The sequence below is a fragment of the Palaemon carinicauda genome, chromosome 13 (genome assembly GCF_036898095.1).
Source record: "Palaemon carinicauda isolate YSFRI2023 chromosome 13, ASM3689809v2, whole genome shotgun sequence".
Taxonomy (NCBI): domain Eukaryota; kingdom Metazoa; phylum Arthropoda; class Malacostraca; order Decapoda; family Palaemonidae; genus Palaemon; species Palaemon carinicauda.
This window is the reverse complement of record NC_090737.1, coordinates 135234447-135258131: the sequence shown is the minus strand read 5'-3', so window position 1 is coordinate 135258131 and position 23685 is coordinate 135234447. Positions and strand designations below refer to the sequence as shown.

The 23685-nt window shown below is 42.2% G+C and overlaps 1 protein-coding gene and 1 long non-coding RNA gene across 4 annotated transcripts in view; both read left to right on the top strand.

The window, feature by feature from the left end:
* Positions 1-5612, top strand: part of LOC137652102 (soma ferritin-like) — an 11915-nt gene extending 6303 nt beyond the window's left edge. The window contains exons 2-5 of one of the 3 annotated variants that reach the window (XM_068385302.1): positions 204-387; positions 4003-4227; positions 4792-4878; positions 5439-5612. In XM_068385302.1, coding sequence (XP_068241403.1) covers positions 204-387; positions 4003-4227; positions 4792-4878; positions 5439-5537 — 595 coding nt within the window. In that variant the 3' untranslated portion in view covers positions 5538-5612. Of the gene's footprint in view, positions 1-194; positions 388-4002; positions 4228-4791; positions 4879-5438 lie in introns of all 3 variants that reach the window. The other 2 variants (XM_068385301.1, XM_068385303.1) reach the window with 2 other exon arrangements.
* A 5143-nt stretch (positions 5613-10755) lies between these two features.
* The window catches only part of LOC137652101 (uncharacterized), a 41346-nt gene continuing 28416 nt past the window's right edge, over positions 10756-23685 (top strand). Inside the window, exon 1 of the long non-coding RNA XR_011046189.1 lies at positions 10756-10901. This is a non-coding gene — a long non-coding RNA (uncharacterized lncRNA). The remainder of the gene's footprint in view (positions 10902-23685) is intronic.

Here is a 23685-nt window from a genome sequence, read left to right as displayed (position 1 = left end):
ACAAATGAAAACTAAACAATGAGATAAACACTAGAAAATAACTAGATTAACATACACTTACCTCGAAGCAATTTGGGCTTGTACAGTCGCATCATGCTCCTCCAACCAGGGTTGTAGTTTAGCCATTGATAATAACAATTATAACAATTTACACATAACCAAAATAACCAACACTGACCCCTTATCCCTCAAAGTCATTACAGATTCCGAAGTGACCAGCCTACCGAAGGGGAAGATGAGGAGGAACCCCATCCCCACCGGCATGATCCCTTCAGCACCATCATACCAGTTGCCAGATGTCGCCACAATTTCAACGACAGGACAGAGACGGCTATCAACCGGCAGATCAACTTTTACATGCATTCCGCTTACGTTTACAACAGCATGGTAGGTCGTAGATAGCAGTAGGTTTTTGATAGCATTTTAACAGGGATATTAAACGGGTAGCTTTATACTTTTCGATGTAAAGTTGCCAGATGTCGCCACAATTTCAACGACAGGACAGGACAGAGGCGGCTATCAACCGTCTGATCAACTTATACTGTCTACATGCATTCCCCTTATGTTTACCACAGTGTAGTGGGTCATATATATCATTACGTTTTTTATAGCATTTTAACAGGGATATTAGAGGGGTAGCTTTATAATTATCGAGACCTTTGATTTCAATGATGAAGGAAAAGCATACAGCTTCTGTAACTTTTACAATGCTCCAGCAAAGCATAAATGACTAGCAGATTTTTCATTTGACAACCTCCATAGTGTTTATAGTTCATAAAAAGGCTAAAATACAAACCACATGCTATAACGTTTACAATACTTCCAAAAGGCTAAAATTACTGCTGATCGTTGCTCAAACAGCAACTATAACGTGTACAAAGATTCCAGAAGTCTAAAATTACTGACAGATTTGTTTTTTCCGACAGTAACTTAACCCGTTAAGATGTTATCATTATTATTATTACTGGTTAAGCTACAACCCTAGCTGGAAAAGCCGGATGCTATATGCCCTATAATCCTATATGGTCTCAATAGTGCACCTGGGTGTACCCTCAGGTAAGAGAACTGTAACCCAAGACAGTGGAAGACCATGGCACAGAGGCTATGGCACTACCCAAAACTAAAGAAAATTAGTTTCATTTTGAAGTGTCCTTCTCCTAGAAGAGCTGCTTAAATTATCTAGAGTCTCTTCTACCCTTACCATGAGGAAAGTAGCCACTGAACATTACAGTCAACTGAGTTAAGTAGTTAAACCCTTTAGTGAAGATGGAAAGTAGCCACTGAACAGTACAGTCAAATAATTAACCCCTTGAGACTGGGTGAAAAATAATTTTTCGGTTATCTTAGTGTTGCCAAGTATGAGGAAAGAAGAGAATATATAAAGCAAGGTCCATATAGACCTTGATATAAAGAATAGGCCAGACTGTTCGTTGTTGTGTAGGCAAAGACAAAATGAGCCGTAACGACTAACGAGAGAGGTATCCAATATACTATCCGGCCTGTTAAAGGACCTAATAACTATCAATTGAATCCTGCATACAAGATTTGCCTTGTGTCCCTGATGCCAAAGTTACATTCGCTGATTAACTCAGATAAATCTCTTGTGGGCTGAACTATAAAACTCCGAAATTTCGGTTTTGAACTTCCACGCGTCGCCAGCTTCTCATTTTAGCCTATAAACAGATGTTTATTTGGCTTCATCAAAAAATGACCTTCGATGCAAAATTGTTCCGGACTCCTTGACCTTCAAAGCCTGTTGCAAGGTATTATCTTGCACGCAATATCTACTGAAAAAAAAGAAACAAAATGCAAATACCAGCTCACTTGCACAAATAACGAAGGCCACCGACTACGGAAAAAAGAACTTGGAGGCACCTCTGAACTATTTTTGAGAGAGAGAGAGAGAGAGAGAGAGAGAGAGAGAGAGAGAGAGAACAGTCAAAGGGGGGGGGGGGAGGAAAGCCTTAAAGAACATTAGAATGTTGAGGAATATCTCTGAACACATCATTGCGATTTATGATTAAATGAAACTGATTTATTTGCACATATCTTTTAAGTAAACAAGAATATGGTTTCAGTTTAATAATAGTCTACATAGTCAATGGAAGATCTAATCTTACCGAAATTAAAGAACACAAAATTTATCTATTCAGCATTATTATTATTATTATTATTATTATTATTATTATTATTATTATCCAAGCTTCAGCTTAGTTGGAAAAGCAAGATGCAATAAGCCTAAGGGCTCCAACAGGAAAAAATAGCCCAGTGAGGAAAGGAAACAAGGATATAAATAAATGATATAAGAAGTAATGAAAAAAATAAAATGAAATATCCTTAAAAAATATCAACATTAAAGCAGATCATTCATATATAGACTATAAGACTTAAATCAGTCTGTTCAACATAAAAACATTTTCTGCAAGTTTGAACTTTTGAAGTTTTACTGATTGCCTTCAACTCGCAGCATATTCTTGCATATATTAAAAGCCAGCCTTGTAGAACAGATTGTTGGCGACAGTCATTTCTATTAAACGACCTTCAAAATAGAGTTAAAGCCTACACCCGCCCACGGTCTAGGTATATGCCTAGAGCCCTAAACCGTGCGCCCATCCTCATAGATTCACTCGTCATACTTTGTGCTCCCTCACCGAAATAGTTGGAATTACTTGTTGATAGTTAGATTTACGATTGAAATTACCATTGTTGTAATGGATTACAAAAATAAAACATCGTTTGATTACATTGAAAATATCGTGCAACCCACATTTCTAGTTCGGACAGACATAGGACCATTTAAAATGTAAAACGAAAGAAAAATCCTCAACAAGAAAAAAAGTAAGCAAAAAACAAAATAGTAAAATAGGACATATCTTTAGCATACTGGTCCTGGTTTCGTGTTATGAGCCCGGAAAGATTTTTTTTTTCTTACTCCATAAATTTCTTTTAACTGCTGTAACACGTATGAGCTACATAATTCATTCAAATATCTCGGGGCACATTTCTCGCTCTCATGACTGCAGTCAGTTTGCGTGATTGTTTCAAAGATGGCAGTACAGTACTTTTTTTTTTTTTTACTTTATAACATTTAAAGCTGTATTAACTACTCTACCTCTCCGATTGAATCCAATTTCTAATTTCAGTTTCGCTTCAACAAAATATGTTTCATACATTTCTAACCTCTTCTTACATTAAAGCACTCTTCCATTTATTTTCATCAAATGTAGAATCTTAGAAAATATATTTCCTTTTTCCCAATTATACTTAAGAATTTTTTTTAAAAATTATATTCCTTGCAATTGAACCCTTTTCAGAACATATTCCAAAAAGACATTTTTATTTTTCCTCATAAACCTTAAACAATTCATACCTGCCAAGCTACACCAACTTATAAGTCTCCGAGAAACCTTTTTCCCAACGCACTTTGTATCACAGCCTTTTCTTTTATCACCCTGAATTTTACAGACATGGTTTCCTTCACATTTGCATTCTTACACGCTTCCCAAAAGACTCCTTGAAAGAGCCCACGTCACACCATGCCTCTGAGACGCAATTGCCCTGTTTACTTCTTATGTACTGCCTTAATATCCAGCTGCTATACATGTCATCTACCAGAACCCTTCACATTTAACTTACCATCCAGTATCTTGCCTATAGCAAGACACGGGCTCTCGCACTAGGAAGCCCATAAGACAGATCCAGTATCTGCACTGTCTTTTTGCAACATAAGACTGTTTATTGGGCTTGAACCACACACCCGTGGCCAAACTAGCAAGAACGCAGTTTTTCCAGCCTCTTATATGAATTAAAGGCCTAAACTACCCTTGTCTATCACTGTCTAATGACATTTCTTTTCCCCAGGGGTCTTACAATCCTTCAATGTGTACACATTCTATATACACATATATACTGTGTGTATTTCTACAAGTGTAAAGTATTCATACTTGGAACAAATATGTTATAACGATAAAGATTCATCTCCTGCAACGCTTTCATTCACAGGCCCACTACTTTGGCCGCTGTGATATCGCCCTGCCTGGATTCCAGAAGTTCTTCGAACAGATGACCACAGAGCAGAGACAACACACCGAAGCCCTCATGAAGTACCAGAACCTGAGGGGAGGTCAGGTCAACCTCCAGCAGGTCACAGCCCCCACCACAAATGACTGGGGCACGGGTTTGGATGCAATGATCCAGGCTCTGGAACTCGAGAAGACCATCAATCAGGTGGGCATTGCCAAGCAATTTCTGTTAGCCATTATATACTGTAACTCCCCCCACCTTTTCTCCCTCCTAAGGTAGCCAAGTAAACACATACCACATATACTTACTCCCCCCCCCTTAAGGTAGCCAGGTAAACACACACCCCAGGAGGCTATTAGGGAGCCGAAGTCATGACCTCAGTTACCATAGCAACGGCCAAACTAGTTCAGCCGTACCCTCTTCAGAAGAATCCTCGTGCTTTCATCATAATGCAGTTGATTTCCTACTACTCTGATGACGAAAAACACATAAAGCTTGATAAAAACCACTACAATTCAGATCACACACTGCCCTTGTCCTTTTCAAATGGTATGATAACTGGAAAAAATAAAGATAATGGGTAGCTGTGTTAGAACACTGGCAAGTTCCTAGGTCTATGACCGCCTGAAGCAGCTGTAGTGAACCAGCCTGTGGTAATGTTACGTCAGACTTCGGCTCCTGTATTTGTCTTACCTTAAGCTTCTAAGTGTACTGCTCAAAACGATTCCTAGATTCCTAATCCAAAATCCCTTCCTGTTCCCTTTGCAGGAATTGCTAGAATTGCATATAGTGGCCATGCAACACGATGATATCCATGCGGCTTCTTTCATCCATAGCACTTTCCTCGCACCTCAGGTAACAGTTTAAAACCATTCTCTCTCTCTCTCTCTCTCTCTCTCTCTCTCTCTCTCTATATATATATATATATATATATATAGATAGATAGATAGATAGATAGATAGATAGATAGATAGATAAATCCTAAATAATCACTTATGACACTAATTTATTATACTAAAGATTATAGGAGATTGTGGGCATAACAATATGCAATTTTAACAATATCTGTTTTTTTCTCCTAAAACACTTAATTTGCATGCAACAAGCATGAAATAATATCAGTTAGACAACTATTCAAACGTTAATGTGCTTTCTTCTGTCCAGAAATACTTTCCAGATTTTTTAAAATATGTAAGTGCTTATGTAATATCCCTCTGCATGTATGTGTTTATGTGTAGGCCTATATAGTTTCATTCCTCATTACATACCCACCTACTATATTTTCCTTGCATTAGACACCTTGAAAATGTTGCCATTCAATGAAAAATACTTATTTCAAAATATCCTTGGTCATGCCTTTAACAATATCGTAATGGCCAGCATTAATTAAAATTTATTTTACTGTTTCTCTCCAGGTGGAAAAGCTCTTTACCATCAGCCAGTACATCACTAACTTGGAGCGAGTGGGTCCTGGACTGGGTGAATACATGTTCGACAAACTTCCGCAAAACTAGTTCCCTTCGAGCTCTTACAACTGCCTAGTTGTAGTGTATTCCCAGACGTATTCTTCTCTTTACACTTGATTTTGGATGTTCTTCTCGTTAATAAAAGTCTTTTCAAGATATCTACAGAATAAAACTCTTCTCTACTAGACTGCTGACTTGGTCTGCTCAGACAAAAACAATCTTCTCTTCAACTTGACTATTTCCAGTAATCTTCCAAACAAACATTCTTCACTTCCAGTGGGCTTATTCCAGGTGACCCTTCTTGCAAAACCAGTTTTATCTATATGTGCCAATAACAAAATGGATTATATTATCTCAATTATCATTTTCCTAAGTTATTCATCTTCATCGTTTCTGGGGCTTTGGTACTTAAGATGCACATCGCGGACTTCTTATTTTTAAGGCGGGAGTTTATCCCAAGAAATAATCCTCTTGAATTATTTAATTTTCTTACAAGAGTCTATCCTAAGAAAGGGTACTCTCGAGTTATTTAATTTTCTCACAGGAGTTTATCCTAAGAAATAATCCCCTTGAATTATTTAATTTTCTTATAAGAATTCATCCTAAGAAATGGTACTCCTGAGTTATTTAATTTTCTCACAGAAACTCATCCCAAGAAATAATCTTCTTGAATTATTTAATTTTCTCACAGGAGTTTATCCTAAGAAAGGGTACTCCTGAGTTATTTAATTTCTCTACAGGAGTTTATCCTTAGAAACGTAATTTCTTGAAATTTGATTATCTAATTTCTATACAGGAATTTTCATTAAAAAAATTCCTCTGGAATTATTCTATTTTCTAACACAAGAAGGACTTATTTAGTTATATATATATATATATATATATACTGTATATATATATGTATATATATGTATATATATATAAATAAATATATATATATATATATATATATGTATATATATATATATATATATACATATATATATACTGTATATATATATGTATATATATATATATATATATACATATATATACATATATATATATATATATACAGTATATATATATATATATATATATAAATATTCACAATAAAGAATTTTCAAGATTCCTTTATTCTGTCTTTGTTCTGACCGTGTAAATCTGATGTATATGACAGTAGTTTTCGGAAACATTATCACTTGAATACAAATATTACATAGTACGATGGCATTTCTTGTTCTCGGTTACAATTAATGTATTCTATATCATATGTCTACAATTCCACATAGTTCTTGCCTTCTTTGAGTATATTATTAAAAAGACATGTCATCAAACACATTTATGTTAGCTATAAGTAGCCATGGATGGTTTATAGGCCTATTTACTATATGTATAAATTACACATGTGGCAATGATTTAAGCAAGTAGTGTAATTACTCTCGGTAGAAATTTATTCATGCTGATTCTCATTATATGTATAAAGAGAATATAACTATTATAACAGATGTGTTGTTTTAATCAATCCTTCATCGTGAGTCCGGTGGTAGGGTAAGGTCGCCAAAATATCAAATTCGAAATATGATATAAACGAATAGATGTATAACCCATGGGAACTTTAGTCTGGAGAAACGAAAAACTATTGGACTACCTAAAAAAAAAACCTGTAATCTTAATTGCATTTTAAAGCCCAGTTGAAAGTTTGGTGAATTTGGAAATTTCTCCACAGTTTTGGAATTTGAAAAATTATTTTGAATGGAAGGTGTAATTGTTGATGTTTGCAAATAATATTGTGCTAATTAAACACAGCTAAGAGGGATAGCAGAAGCTGGTAAATTAGTTTAAAAGTTTATGATAGTGTACTAATTGGAGACAGTGAAGAGAAATGGCAGAAACTGGTAAAGGAATTTTAAAGTGTTTTCAAGAAAAGGCGGTTATGTAAATGTGACAATGATTAAGATTATGTAATAAATGGAAACTATGTAGATAGATTGACGAATTCTAATATAGATGGTGGAGAGTTGGAAGTGGTTGATTCAAATAGATATTTTCGAGAGTAACCAATATATTTGCAAATTTATGTTTCACATTTCACCCAACATCTCTGATTGACATTGTCTCTTTTGTTACTATCAAATCCATAGTGTGAGTTTCATTTGTTTTAAATCATAATATGTTTAATTATTTCACAATTTCTGTCATTTACATATTATATGCTATTCCCTCTGATGCATGTATGAGCTAAATTCAAAATTTATACTGTTTGATATGGTTTATGCAATGAATCTGGGCACTGGAATTTCAATTGGATAGCCATTTTTTGATGATTTTATATCTTAAAAGTAATTCTCGACACCATTGGAAACTAGAAACGTTGGTAAATTTATATTATATCAATGACCATACTCAATATTCATAATGCAGCTAAATTCTTAGCTCTTTAACAAAAGTTTAAAAGAAAATGAGACCTGGGTGTCTTATTAGCCTTGAGTAGAAACCAAGAAACAAAACTTCTCTGAGCCTTTAATTTCCAGTGACAGAAGTAACAAATGTCAAATGTGACAGTTGCAAATAAACATTCATTGTGTACAGTAGTTGTGTTTTCATTCATAGGCAGAACTTCTTGGCGTGTCCTAAATTCTTAATCTTCTTTGTAACCAGTTTCCCATTGTTTTTTTTAAAGATTTGTTGTTGAATTTTCTGCCATTAACAACGAAAGTTCCTTCTGCCAGAAAGGATTTACAACTCCAGCAGGTTATTTGTCGGTGTTTTCCGTCCTTTGCCTCTGTATTACATATAATAATCTTTCGGTGAGTATTACACCGTATTTTCTAGCAGTAGCCTACTTATTATATATTTTTCCTTCTTGCTTGTATCGAAATATTGTACTAATGTAGTTTTGTGAATAAGTGGATGCACCAGTATAGAAAACGGAAGTTTCAATCCCGTTTTCTATACCTATTGTATACGTCGTTTTTAGCTACGAGTTTCAAGGGATTCCATGGGTCAAGGTCTATAGAATCGTTTAGGAGCCGTGGGTCCTGTGGCATCATGCTTTTCCAACTAGGTTTGTAGTTTGGCTACTACTAATAATAATCATGATCATAATCATTAATAATAATGATAATTATCATAATAATTAATAACATTCCTAATAGGTTATGTAAAATGTTTTGGTTTAAGTAAACAAGCAGCATACGCCATCTGTTGACAGCACGACGTACTAATGTATATTTCAGTCTTCCCTCTATAGAGTGCTTTCAATGACGTCACTGGAAATCGCTGGCGGCCATGCTGGAGGGCATACAAAGCGAAAACATGGCGGCTGCTACAGCGAATATGGACAATGAGAGCGAATTTGTCAAACAATTGTCAGGTGATGATAAGCGTTTTTACAAGCAGAAACTCGATCTAATTGATGGCCTAGATCCATACCAGATGCAGAATTCATTCAGTCAAAATATTGAGGATTTTCCCAGTATTTCATACATTGATATGGTGAACTACTTGGTACTGTCGGCCAACCCAGAACATGAGTGGGCATACATTTCCATTGAATAATCTGCTTCCAAAATTTGTTGTTTTTCCCTTTAATGCTTTTAAGTCCAAAATTAGATAAACACTGGGCCGATGAAGAGAGTGTTTATAATTATAAAGCTAATATTGATCATTTAGCCTAACCTTGTGTATTATAATTTTTTATTGTCAAAATGTATGTAAAAGTTTTGCATTATTATGTCAAATCTTTATCAGTTCATGCCTAACCATTGTGTTTGTGTTTGGTTACAAATGCTATAATTTCTTATATACATATACACATATGATGGACAAACTCAATTGTAATGCTCTTGGATGATCGTTTTGCCTCCTTGCAATTAAATGCGCAAGTTTAATTACTTTTTCGATGTTTCATATATAAGCTGAAGACTCCTTCGGATTAAACCAGCCTTCAGATATTATTATTATTCATAATCAATGTTTATTCATCATATAGGCCTGTATGTCTGCTCAATTTAATACACAAATTAAAATAAATATAAATATACACTTAATTATATATAGGCATGAGCACCTTGGCGAAAGAGAGACCTAGGTAAGTAGCCTTTGTTAATATAGCCAATATGGGCGCTTTTAATTTTTGTTTTGTAAATCTGAGATGCCCCTTTTGATGTTTAAAAATTGAGATGCCCCCTCCCCCACACACACTACACACTGAACTGACGATGATACTTGTGAAGTCACCCATGCGATCGGATATAGCATGTTTACACAGGAATAATGATACTTTTAGGGCCTAGCCGAGACTGACCTGATATGAAATGATCAGAACAGATACGTGCGTAGGGTAGTGAGGATTCACGAAGATCGGCCCGTGATATTCTGGTCAACCACAAGTCACGTCTGCGCTTGGATAATTCCTCTGTATCTTTGTCCTGATTCTGAATAACTGCCGGTATGCAGTAGAAACTCTTGTCATCTCTTCGTCCTCGATTCCCACAGCCAACAATAGCGCAAAAACTGGGCATTGTGTGAATGTGAATGTGATGAAATGGCTAAATATTCAACAGTTCAACCATAGCTATTCACTGAACGCGTCTTTGTATGCCCTCCAAGATGGCGGACCGGAAGTTTGATGACGTGTATTGAAAGGACTCTATTGTGTTTGGCCTCCTTGTAATATGACACTCGTTTAGGGATATTCGCGATGTCATTTAACTTATTCTTAACATCTGTGTGAATTTTGAAGAAAATGGTGTCATATTAAACTACTATCGTATAGGCTTGGAAGTTTTGGAGCTTTGAAGAGTAGGAGCCCCAGTTTGGGCCTTTTGAATTTATAAGCCAGTTAGAACCCGGTGAATATAATGAGGAAAATGAAACAACTATTAATGAAAAAATACGTTATTTTCTAAGTTAGAAAAATACATAAACATAAAATATATATCAATTTAAAAAGTATGGAGAATTAAAAGCAACAGTTTATTGGGAGCCTTTGTGTATCAGCAGCCAGTTCCTCGCACGATTAAAAATAGACCAAACTTTCTTCCCTAACCTAACCTACAAGCCGTGTCCTTACCTACTTACTTAATGTGGGGGGGGGGGGTGTCCTGCGACCCCCCTTACACTACCGTATTCTAAGTTAGACATAATAATACATACAGGTGGCCGCTATCATACATACACCCTGTTTATTGCATACAAGATTAAAGAATCAAATAGGTTTGGTTCACAACCAATCATGTTGTTGCTTGATTTCCTCGGCGGGAGTTCTTGCCTAAATTTTCTTTTTTTCAATGCGGGTCCCAGTTTTATCCTTTTGAAGAATAAAGGTCCCAGGTTCGTATGGGACTGATATTCTTCAAAAGCTCCGAAGTTTAAAGTCTAATTCTATTTGGAGATTGAGTTGTTTAGTTTATGCAAGACTGAGTATTGGTAAGTAGCCTAAATAGAATAGGGGTTTTAATCTCTTCGTAATGTTTAGTAAATTCAGTGGTTAAATTTTGTTATACTCCCACCCACTTTTGTTGTGATTTATATTTTTTGTGGCAAAAGTACATAGAGATAAGACTGTTGATATTAGTTGAATGATATATCCAATACTTTGCAATTGTGTGCATATGGGCACAGGATTCTTTCTAACAGAAATTGTAGAAATGTTTAGGCAACTTCTGAACCAGTAGAAATAGCAATCTTTAGCAAAGTATAGCTGTCAGTGCTCAGCATAGAGTATGCTGTAGGTACTATGCAAGGGGCTTTACAGCATTCTTTGACCCCTAGCTTGTACTTCCTTGGGTGTATAAAGTTGAGTGGGACAGTCGTAAACTTTATTACTTGTCCGGTCAATTTAATTGTGGGTAATCTGATGTTTATCTCTGTCTGAAGTACTATAATATGATACTAGTTTTATGAGTTACAAAATCTTAAAATTTAGTGTTACCTTGTAGGGGTGAAGTCGGTACGAAAGCAAATACAGGGGTGAGGCTTAGTCTTACGGTAAGCCAAGGACATTGCAGTTCTATGGGAGGTTGCGGTCCCTTCTCTAGTGTTCAAGGAATTGTCGGCTATATTGTGGTTTATTACAGGGTAATGTAACCTAGGGAAAAAACTACTTTTTCTTATAGAAAAAGGTCTTAGATTCTATGGATTTAATGGTGCAAATTTCTCTGGTATAAGGAGTGTTTGATTCTTTTCTGCTTGAGGCAAGATATTCGTAGGCACTATCTTAAGGTGATACAGAAGAGTGATTAATAGAATTGCTGTTAGCAAAAGATTGGTGCTCACATACTAAATGCATGTTGTGCAACAGTGCAAGAGCTCTCAATGTCAAGCACATTATCTTGAAGGCGGGTTTACATGGTCGAACGCGGTTGGACAGGTAAGTGTTTGAGGTGATGTTCGAATGTGTGAATGGGGTATTCAGTTGCCGAATACGCTTGTGGAGCGGTTCAAAGAAAGTCTGTTCATTGTCCACAAACCTTTGGCATTTGTGGCTGACTACACCTCTTCGAACAGTCTGACAAGCAGGTTCGATGAACCGTTCCATCATGTAAACCCCGCTTTAGATCCTGCTGCATGAAGTCTAATTGTATTAGTGGCTTAGAGTGGGAGATTATTTGGAGTAATGAAGTTTAGTTCCAGTATTGATGCAGGAATCATTAGACGGTGTTATTATAGTATGCTATCTACCGCCGATTTTGCTGTTACCACCCCTCTCTGACTATAGTATAATACCTACCATCAGTCCCTAAGTATACGGTCTACTTGCTAATCTGCCTCTAATAAGGAGGATCACTACCGACTTGATAACCTAACATAACCTAACTCAACCCAACCTAACCCAACCTAACGTAACCTACAAACTGCTTATAATTATGCATCCATGTTGTCCTTCCAATTAATATTATTAAACTATCATTAAAGTCCAATGAGGATAACATACTTGTGGTAAGTAATCTGTTTGATAATCCTCATCAAACAGGAGGATTAACATTGACGGTAGATAACATACTTTGTGGTAGATACCATACTACAGTATAGTAGAAATTCGACGGTAGATAGCACACTATAATAGCACCCGTTAGACTGTACTGATCCCAGGAAGAATAAGAACACACCTCTGGGATGCTTTGCATAAATGTGAGAGTCTGCTGAGCGAAAGCAGTAGTAGTGTGACTTCAGACTCAAAATTTCTCATTAACGATTCAGAACTTAACAGAGGAGACTTAATCCCTGAGGATCAGAAATTAGCCTTGATGCTTTTGAGGTTCTGACCTCAGAATTTGAGTGAATACTATCAGCTTTTGCTAGCTAAACCTCCCTAATAAGTTTTATGCATTCGCCAAGATTCTTTAGGGTTGTGGTAGCTTATTGGATGCAATCTGCGGAACCGGGGTTTGAGATCCGTGCAAGTTCGATAGTGTCTTCTAGTGTTTGCAACCTCGCCATCCTTGTGAGCTGAGGACGGGGTGTATGGGGTAGCCTATAGGTATACCTGCGGTATCATCAGCAGCCATTGCCTGGCCCTCCATGGTCTTAGCTTGGGTGGAAAAGGGGCTTAGGCAAAGATCATATGTATTTAGGGTTGTTCTCAAGAGCTTTGCCTTGTCATTTGCCTCTGCTATTCACAAGTAACGTTTAAGCCTTTAAAAATCCTTCGAAACCATCATCACATTCAAAGTTGTCTTGTCTTTTCCTTTGCAAGTCGAGATTAACTATGCTCCATGTAATTTCTCAAATAAGCAAAGGTTAAGCCATTTTTATTGTCAATCTCCTCTTTAAGGGGAAGCGTGTAGTTGCCTACTTTAGGGTTACTGGGGTTAACTTTGCCTGGCAACACTAGCTTAACTTGAATATCAAAATGTAGTTGCTGCTAAAATATAGTACAGTTTTTAAATATTAAACTTAGCCAGTGAATATATAATAGCTGACGTCTCCGACGGCCCAACAGATCCAAAAACTCGCGAGCGATCGCCGTGAAGGTTGCGGGTGTGCCCACCAGCGCCGACTATCGGCCAGATACCGCATATACTTGTCAACCACTCCAGTTCTTCTCTGTCGGTCTTGCCGACAAGTTGGTTCCGCTCGCTGTTGACCTCAAGTTTTTCTACCGAATTGGTGAAGTACTTTGTTTTGGTTGTTTTATTGGCGTTCGCTGTGTTGGTGTGTTTCTTCAATAAAACTCTTGAAACCCTTTTTTGGTCTTGTGTTTCTTTTTGATGAATTTGGCTTTGACTTGGATTTTCTTTGATTGTTCACAATGGCTGACCCTTCTCCTGTTTATCGCAAGTGTGCGAGAGAATGTAACAAACGTCTTCCCAAGGCCTCTATCGACCCTCATACTGTTTGTTCTAATTGCTGGGGTAAATCCTGCCAATTAGGAGATCGGTGTGAGGAGTGCGTGGTCTTGTCGGAATTCGAATGGCTTGAGTATGAAAAATATACTTGTAAGCTCGAAAGAGATAGGGTGAGGAGAAGCTCCTCTAGATCTTTGGAATTTTACTCCTCCCATGCCCCTGAACCTAATCCTTCCCCTGTAGTGGTTGTTCCTGAACCCCCTGCTAGCACTCATGAACCGTCTATGCGGGATATGTTTTTAGCGATTCAAGTTTTAGGCGTGAAAGTTGAGTCCCTAGCCTCGGACCGTAACCAGTTAATGTCCGATGTAAAGTTGTTGAAAAGTGGTAAAGCAGAAAATCTAAGTGATAAAGTGATAAGTGCGCAAAATGTGTTTAGTGTTGCGACCGGGGGTTCGTCTGTTCGTGCTTGTCGCTCCCCTAGTCCGAGACCTCTTTCAGGCTCCCATGCACCAGGGAGAAGTAATGTCGTAGGACTTAAGGGGGCGAGAGGTGTAAACCAGCGTACAGACGTTCCCTCTTTGGTATCAGACGTTTCTCGTCAAGAACGTCCTTACCATAAGACGGGTGAGACTAAGTTCTCCTCGTCCTCTGACGACTTATCGCATAAGAAACCTTGGCGCAAGGTATCTAGGCCCTTAAAGCGAAAGTCAGTCCCTTCAGGACAGGTCCAGCGTCCTGGCTGTAGCTATTGGGACAGCTCTGACCACTTGCAGTCATCGGTTTGCTGTTCGCCCGTTAAGCGAAAGCGTAACACGGAGTCCAAGGGTCTCGGTAGAGGCAATGTTTTGCCAGCGCAGACGTTACCGACGTCACGGCCCGTTCCGACTCCCGTTGACCCGAAGTGGGTTGTCCTGCGGGACATGCAGTCTAAGCTTTCTTCTCTTATGGAAGATTATGAGCATGGACAGGTTCACGATGATCCTTTGCTTGCGGTTCGCCAGTGCGATGAACGTGACTCTGGCCTTCAGCCGCCTAAACGAGTGTTTTCTCGTCCGTTTGATGTTAGTACTAACGTTTCTAGTGCTTTGAAACACGATGCTAGTCGTGTTCCTCGTCTTTCACGTCAGTCACGTGACGTGGAACCCCCCTTGCTACAGTCTCGGACTGACGTTCAGTAGCTGCCGCCGCAGCCCCACACTGACGTTCGCCGACCGACTCCGTTGCCTCGCCGTGACGTTGAGCGTCTGTCACCGCAGTCGGAAGTTGTTTTGCCTGCTCAGACCCTGCAGTCAAGGCAGTCTCGACGTGATGTCGAGCGACATTTAACTCAAACTGTTGTTGCTTGTCAGTCACAAGACTTTCAGTCTTTTCAGCCGCGGCGTGACGTTGTTTCCTCAGCTGTTGCTGCTGCTCCGTTGCTTGTTGACATTGTCTGTCAAGCGTTGCCTCCTAGACATGTCTCTCCGTATCACGAGACTCGCCAGTTGTCGGACGAAGTTCCGTCGGATGAGGAAGTCGCTGATCCCCTTCCAACTGATATGCCTTTGGGGACTTTTTCAGATGGAGAGGAGCCTAAAGTTGCTCAGCCCTCTCTTGATTTTAAAAAGATAATGCTGATTTTTAAGGATCTTTTTCCTGACCATTTTGTGACTGCTGCTCCTCGTTCGCCTCCGTCAGAGTTCACGCTAGGCCTAGCTGCTTCGACGCCGTCATTTACTAAGCTAGTGCTCTCTCGCTCTTCTAAGAGAGCTTTGCGTTTACTAGGCGACTGGTTGATGACCAGGAGGAGTTTGGGGAAGACAGCCTTTGCTTTTCCCCCTTTTAAACTGGCTTCTCGAGCGAGCGTCTGGTATGACACGGGAGAAGTTCTCGGCTTGGGAGTTCCTGCCTCTGCCCACGGAGACTTCTCGAGCCTCGTAGACTCTCCCCGTCGTCTAGCCATGAGACACTCAAAAGTTAGCTGGTCCTCTTCGGACCTTGATCATCTCCTCAAAGGGGTCTTTAGGGCCTTTGAAGTTTTTAACTTTTTGGATTGGTCGCAGGGAGCCTTGAGCAGGAAGATCTCTTCAGCCGACCGTGATGTGTCTGTACAAATTATGTCCTGCATGGACAAAGCTATCTGTGATGGCTCTAATGAACTCGCTGCTACGTTTACGGCAGGAGTCCTTAAGAAGAGGGAGAGACTTTGTTCGTTCCTGTCTGCAGGAGTAACTCCCTGTCAAAGGTCGGAGCTACTCTTTGCGCCGTTATCATCTGCCTTATTCCCCCAGCATTTGATTAAGGATATCGCAGCGTCGCTAGTACAAAAGGATACCCATGACTTGATGGCTACGTCAGCTCGTAAGGCTGCTCCTTCTTCATCCTCTTATGTCGTTAGACCTAAGTTCCATACTCCAGCGACGAGGTTTATCCCGCCCTTTCGTGGCAGAGCTCCCAGTAAGGGAGGCGCTCGTGCTGATAGTAAGAGAGGTAAGAGGAGAGGATCTAAGTCCTCCTGTGGCAGAGTCTGACTGCCCACGTCCTCAGACAGCGGTAGGGGCCAGATTAACCAACTTCTGGCAGGCCTGGGAGAAGAGGGGTGCAGACCGGGAGTCTGTTTTGTTGCTAAAGGAGGGGTACAAAATACCTTTTGTACGGAGACCTCCTCTGGTAAAAGTCCCTATAGACCTCTCTCCCAGGTATCGAGAGGAGTCAAAGAGACAGGCACTACAGCTGCAGGTGTCTCAGTTGCTAGAGAAGGGAGCGATGGTGAAAGTCTCGGACCTTCAATCACCGGGGTTTTACAACCGTCTCTTCCTAGTTCCAAAGCATACAGGAGGTTGGAAGCCGGTGCTGGATGTCAGTGCTCTCAACGTTTTTGTTGTCAAAACAAAATTTACGATGGAGACCACCAAGTCCGTCCTAGCAGCAGTCAGAGAGGGAGACTGGATGGTCTCTCTCGACCTGCAGGATGCGTACTTCCACATTCCTATACACCCGGATTCTCAACCGTATCTGAGGTTTGTATACAGGAATGTGGTGTACCAATTCCGAGCACTGTGCTTCGGCCTCAGCCCTGCTCCTCTTGTTTTTACGAGGCTCATGAGAAATGTAGCAAAATTTCTACATTTGTCGGGGATTCGAGCCTCCCTGTACCTGGACGACTGGCTGCTCAGAGCGTTGTCCCGTCATCGCTGTCTGCAGGACCTTCAATGGACGTTGGATCTTGCAAAGGAGTTGGGCCTGTTGGTGAACATAGAGAAGTCTCAGCTGACTCCCTCCCAAACGATTCTCTATTTGGGGATGGAGATACAAAGTCTAGCTTTTCGGGCTTTTCCGTCTGCCACCAGGATAGAGCAAGCCTTGTTCAAAGTCCGTCTCATGCTAGAGAAAGACCATTTCTCTGTGAGAAGTTGGATGAGCCTCCTAGGGACGCTATCATCCCTGGAACAGTTTATCTCTCCAGGGAGACTTCACCTTCGCCCTCTCCAGTTCCATTTAGACTCCCATTGGAACAAATACAAAACTTTGGAGGCGGTCTTGATCCCGATCTCCGAACCAGTCAAGACTTGCCTGAGCTGGTGGGACAGCAATATACGTCTTCGAGAAGGTCTGTCCCTGGCAGTCAAGAACCCAAACCACGTGTTATTTTCAGACGCGTCGGATTTGGGTTGGGGAGCGACTCTGGACAGTCTGGAATGTTCGGGTCTTTGGACGACAGAGCAGAGAAGCCTTCACATCAACTGCAAGGAGCTGTTGGCTGTTCACTTAGCTCTGACAAGTTTCGAGAGTCTTCTTCGAAACAAGGTGGTAGAAGTGAATGCGGACAACACCACGGCCTTGGCGTATATCTCCAAACAAGGAGGCACTCACTCCCACGCTCTGTTCGTCATCGCAAGGGACCGCCTCATCTGGTCAAAAGATCGAGGGATCTCACTGTTGACGAGGTTCGTCCAAGGGAAATTGAACGTCTTGGCGGACTGTCTCAGTTGGAAGGGTCAGGTGATCCCTACAGAATGGACCCTCCACAAGGATGTGTGCAAGAGTCTTTGGATGGCTTGGGGTCAGCCCACCATAGACCTCTTTGCAACCTCACTGACCAAAAGGCTCCCAACCTATTGCTCTCCAGTCTCAGATCCAGAGGCGGGCCACATAGATGCCTTTTTGTTGGACTGGTCTCACCTGGACGCTTACACATTTCCGCCGTTCAAGATCGTCAACAAGGTGTTGCAGAAGTTCGCCTCTCACGAAGGGTCAAGGTTGACGTTGGTTGCTCCCCTCTGGCCCGCGAGAGAGTGGTTCACAGAGGTACTTCAATGGCTGGTAGACGTCCCAAGGAGTCTACCCTTACGGATGGATCTCTTACGGCAACCGCACGTAAGGAGACTTCATCAAAGCCTCCCCGTGCTTCGTCTGACTGCCTTCGGACTATCGAAAGACACTCAAGAGCTCGAGGCTTTTCGAAGGAGGCAGCCAGAGCGATCGCGAGGGCTAGGAGATCATCTACTATCAAGGTCTACCAGTCGAAGTGGGAGGTATTTAGAGAGTGGTGCAAGTCCTCCTCTATTTCCTCTTCCAGTGCCTCTGTAGTGCAAATTGCGGACTTTCTCCTGCATCTGAGAAATGTTCGCTCCCTCTCTGCTCCCACCATTAAAGGCTACAGGAGCATGTTGGCTTCTGTTTTCAGACATAGAGGCTTGGATCTGTCAAATAACAAAGATCTCCAAGACCTCCTTAAGTCTTTCGAGACCTCTAAGGAGCGTCGTATGTCTACTCCTGCTTGGAACTTGGACGTGGTCCTGCAGTTCCTGATGTCAGACAGGTTTGAGCCATTACATTCAGCCTCCCTGAAGGATCTCACCCTCAAGACACTTTTTTTACTGAGCTTGGCTTCTGCTAAAAGGGTCAGTGAGATCCATGCCTTTAGTAAGAACATCGGCTTCTCTACGAATAAAGCTATATGTTCTCTTCAACTTGGTTTTTTGGCCAAGAACGAACTGCCTTCTCGTCCTTGGCCTAAATCTTTTGAAATACCTAGTCTGTCAGAAATCGTAGGTAATGAAGCTGAAAGAGTGCTGTGCCCCGTGAGAGCTCTTAAGTTTTACTTAGCCCGAACTAAACCTATACAAGGTGGTTCTGAGGCCTTTTGGTGCTCCGTTAATAAGCCCTCATTGCCCATGTCTAAAAATGCGTTATCGTACTTTATTAGATTTTTAATCCGGGAAGCACATTCTCATTTAAATGAGAATGATCGTTGTTTGCTTAAGGTCAAGACTCACGAAGTGAGAGCAATAGCGACTTCGGTGGCTTTTAAGCAAAACAGATCTCTTCGAAGTATTATGGACGCGACCTTTTGGAGAAGCAAGTCAGTGTTCGCTTCATTTTACTTAAAAGACGTCCAGACTCTTTATGAGGACTGCTACACCCTGGGTCCATTCGTTGCAGCGAGTGCAGTAGTGGGTGAGGGTTCTACCACTACATTCCCTTAATTCCAATATCCTTTTAATCTTCTCTTGAAATGTTTTTTAATCTTATCTTGGGTTGTACGGAAGACTAGGAAGTCTTTCGCATCTTTTTTGATTTGGCGGGTGGTCAAATGTTGTTTCTTGAGAGCGCCCAGATTAAGGGTATTGATGAGGTCCTGTTATAGGGGTGTTCGCCCTGGATATAACAGCTCCTGGAAGTCTTTCAGCATCCTGGATGGATGCCTGGGCTTCGTGAGGAAAGCGGACTAATGAGGCAGAGTAATCATCAGAGTCAGCTTCCTTACCAGGTACCTATACTTAAGTTGGTTTTTTATGAAATATTTGTCAAAAAACTCTTGAGCATATACGCCTTTATTGTATTAATACTGGTCTCTACCCACCACCATGGGTGTGAATCAGCTATTATGTATTCACCGGCTAAGTTTAATATTTAGAAATGATATTTTCCTTATAAAATAAATTTTTGAATATACTTACCCGGTGAATATATAAATTAAAGGCCCTCCCTTCCTCCCCGATAGAGACCCAGCGGACTGAGAAGAACTGGAGTGGTTGACAAGTACTGTATATGCGGTATCTGGCCGATAGTCGGCGCTGGTGGGCACACCCGCAACCTTCACGGCGATCGCTCGCGAGATTTTGGATCTGTCGGGCCGTCGGAGACGTCAGCTATTATATATTCATAGGGTAAGTATATTCAAAAATTTATTTTATAAGGAAAATATCATATTTTGTAAATCGGAAAATCTTTATATTTTGTATCTGAAATGCACAAAGTTTCAATTATGAAGTGCCTGATAAATTACCAGGAGATGAAGGACAAGTAAGGGACATTTGACAAGTGGGGGCGATGTGTGTTAGAAATGAGTATGAGGCACATAATGAACATAAGGGTGAAATATTTATGCTAACAGAGGGAGGAGTACTGATTGAAATATGGTTCCTAGCCTGATGAAGCGGAAGCATTGCGTTCAACTCTCTTCACTTAATCGTGCTCCTTTCTGACCCATGCGTATTTAACATAATCTAATAATGTAAAGCCTTGATATAAGGTATGACCATTTGGGAATACAGTTCGTCAAATTAGTAATTAAGTTAACGTTTTGTTTCGAATAAGGCGCTCTTACGAGAACATATACAGTATTGTTTGAGGTAAGTAAACAAAGACTATCACCTTGGTTGGCTTGTAGATTTCATTTCATGCACATGTTTTGTAATTTTGACATACAGCAAATTTTTTTAGTGAATTTTTTAATCATGTGCCCCAAGAAGGTTAGAGGAAATGTTAGGATTCCCATTGAGGTGTAAAAGGTGGTCATAGAAAAGTAAGAAAATATGACTCCTGAAGTTTTGATGGAATGGGTCACTCCCAAACAGTTATATCTCCTCCTCCTTATCAACATCCTTGTAGGTTATCGTTTTTTTCAGCAAGGTAAAGGGAAGGTCAAATTGGAAATTATTCCTCTAATTAATTTTTGTTCCGTAACTGGAATACAAACCACGCTATTTATTAGGGGTATTACTTTTAGCGTAGCTGAAATAACGAGCCACTAAAGTTTAGCGAGGGTTAACTACCCACACCGCTAGTTAGCGGGGGGTAGGGGAGGGTAGTTTGCTACCGCTCCCCCTCACACACCTGTGATTTAGCTCACTTTGCTTTTGGCTCGGATGGTGAACGGACGTTGCCGCTCATCATCCTTCGCCTTTATATGGACAGCCATTAATCTTTTTTTGCTTTTTCTTTTTCTAGTGTGTGTTTGTGAGTTGACTTCTGCAACCATGCGCACCTGCCCTGGACTCACCGGCGTGCCCTGAGGAACATTTATGTCTGCAGTGGAGACAGATTCCCACACCCTTTGTCCCACCTGCAGAGTTCAACGGTGTGATAGTGATAATAAGTGTAATGAGTGGAGGGAGTGGTCTTCCTCCCAGTGGGAGAGGTTTGGGCAACGGCGGAATAAGAAGTCTAAGTGGGATATTTCTCCTTCGAAGATTCCTTCGAAGGGAGGAAAACCTGAGGCCTCTTCTTCTGTCTCCCGACCCTCCTCCAAAGCTCTTACGAGAGACCGTTGAGTAGTAGTGTAGGTCAACTTAATGTCGGCCAACCCCGGTCCTCGAGAGATGGTGCTGCTTCCCCTAGCAAAGCGGCCCCACCTCTCCCCCCGGGTGAGGCCTTGTCACTAACTCCTTTATTACAGGTTTGGTCGTCCTTGGGGCTCTCGGGTCTGCCCTCCAAGGACGCATTGCTGCAGATCATCTGCAAGGGTGCTACTGTTCAGCAGTCATCGTCGCTGTCAGAGGTAGATCCTGTGGCCCTTGTCGATGTTGCGGTGTCAGAGGTGTCACTTATGATCTCATCCGACTCCTCTGCCCCTCCAGACTCACCAGTGGTTGCTGCCGACTTAGTTTCCCCCATTCCTGAACATCCTTCAAGGGGGAAACTAAGTCCGTCTGTCTCTCCTGCGAGTGTTTCTCCCCCTCGGGGGAGTTCACTCATAGAAACTCCTCTTCGGAGGACTGTTGCGGCTTACGGTCAGCTTGCTGATCCAACGGCCCCTAGAGGGCGCCTTTGTCGGAAAGCTCGCCCTCCACTTTGCCTTGAAAGTCTCCCTACACCATTGGTGAAAAGGCGCCTCTTCGGATGTTCTGCTTCGTCGTCGCAGCCTTCACCTACAAAGGAGCCTCCGCTGCAGTCGTCTGGCCCTCGACCTTCGACCGTAACTGGACCTGCTACTAGTCCTCCAACTTAGGTCCTGGGCCTCTCTGCAGATCGTTCGCGATCTCCATCGGTGGATGCTTGCCCTTCTAAAGGGCACATCCCAGCTCCTGACCTACCACCCATCAGACCTGCCTACCTTCCATACCCGTTCCTGTTCCCGGTAAAGTCTCTTGAGGCTCTACCGAAGTGCGTAGCTGTGCGCCATTGCCCTGCAGCTCGCCAACCTCCTACAGGACATCAGTGCTCACCGGAAGCTCGTCAACACCATCCTGCTTGTCGGAGCTCTACAACCCTTCGGCACGCCCCTTCACCTGCTCGCCCTCATAGACGGCAGCTGCAACATGCCCCTACGCGCCAGCGCTCTTCTACATGCCCACGGGCCCACGGTCTCTTATGCGCCAGCGCGCTCTTGCGTGCTTGCGCTCTCCTACGCGCCAGTGCTCTCCTGCGCCCGCACACTCACAGTCTCCTACGCGCCGGCGCTCTCCTGTGCAGTAGCGTGCCAGCACTCTCCTGTGCAGTAGCGCGCCAGCACTCGCCTGCACGTCAGCGAGCTCCTGCATGCCAATATTCTCCTGCACGCCATCACTCTCCTGCGCACATGTGCCATCACGCGCCTATGCGCGTGCTATCAACACGTGACTACGCGCATGCAATCAACACACGCGATCCAGCACTCACCTGCGCGCTAGGTCTCACATGCATACACCAGGACATGCGCGCGCCAACACTCGCCAGCGCACCACCCCTCGTTCGTGCGCGCAACCCAACACTCGCCCATGCGTCAGCTCTCGCCCATGCGCCAGCTCTCGCCCGTGCGCCAGCTATCATATGTGCTTCAGCTATCGCCTGCGCGCCAACACTCTCCCATGCGCGTGCGTGCTAACACTCCTGCGCGTGCTCGCCAACAGGCCCGTGCACAGAAACTACACCCGGCCAGGTCATCATCGCTTCATTCCCCTCCCCGTAAACGCATTTCAGCGTGCCTGTCAGGAAAAAGGGAACAGGCATCAGCAGAGGGGTTCAGGATCCCGAAATTGCCTTCTAAGGCGGACCCACCTATTACGGTAACTCCTTGTAGGGAACCTTCGGTCCCTTTCCCTTCAGGGGATGTCTGACAGTACTTCGGTCAGTCAGCAGCTTAGGTTCAGTGCCCTAGTCAGAGCTGTAGCACAGGTATTCAATCCTGCCCTGTCTGGCCTCTCGTCAGAGCAGCCTATAGCTCTAGACTCTCGACACGGAACCATGGCTTCCTTCACCCCATTGAAGAGGAAAAGAGGAGTTTCTGACGCGGTCACTTCCTCGAGGGTGAAGCTGACTCCGATCAGGCCATCAAGGCTAGTCCCTCTGGTATCTCCCCAGGGATACTCTCCCACCTCCCCTTTACCAAGGGAGTTGCGTGAGGAAAGGCCCTCCTCCATTCCACCATCAGAGGAAACCTCCCTTTACGCTGAGAGTTCCCCACGTCAGAGATCAGGAAGGACACAACATCCAGGCCTTCAGTGTTGGAGTCTTACTTCCTTCCTCGGAAGGAGTCCAAAGATTCCAAGACCCTGCCAAAGTCCTCTACCAGGACTACAAAGACGGAGACAGCCAGCCACTCAAGGGATGTCCGCGACCCATCCCGGGAAGAGCTCTCGGGGTTGGAAGATGGAGACTTCGCTGCAAGTCCGACGTCAGAAGGAGAGCAAAAAGAGTCAGAACATGCATTCTGGCAGGTCCTGACTCTTATTAGG